At 31.0% G+C, this 200-nt stretch overlaps 1 protein-coding gene across 1 annotated transcript in view; it reads right to left on the reverse strand.

The window, feature by feature from the left end:
- Positions 1 to 175, reverse strand: part of LOC119591142 (neuropeptide-like protein 31) — a 789-nt gene extending 614 nt beyond the window's left edge. Inside the window, exon 1 of the mRNA XM_037939853.1 lies at positions 161 to 175. Coding sequence (XP_037795781.1) covers positions 161 to 175 — 15 coding nt within the window. The remainder of the gene's footprint in view (positions 1 to 160) is intronic.
- Positions 176 to 200: the final 25 nt, after the last annotated feature.

Genomic DNA, 200 nt, shown 5'->3' on the forward strand with positions numbered 1-200 from the left:
TGACAAAGAAAGAGAAACAGCACATGACCTTTAGACTTTAGAATCACCATTATAATCAGAATCATGAGGGTTATGACTAAATAGTAAAAACAAGAGAAGCACATATTTCTGCTTGTATTATCAAATGAAAAAGATTAAAGAATAGGTTTAGTAAAGGTACCACAGTGTAACACATATTTCGACTTTGTCATGCTATTTTC

The sequence above is a fragment of the Penaeus monodon genome, chromosome 28 (assembly GCF_015228065.2).
Source record: "Penaeus monodon isolate SGIC_2016 chromosome 28, NSTDA_Pmon_1, whole genome shotgun sequence".
Taxonomy (NCBI): domain Eukaryota; kingdom Metazoa; phylum Arthropoda; class Malacostraca; order Decapoda; family Penaeidae; genus Penaeus; species Penaeus monodon.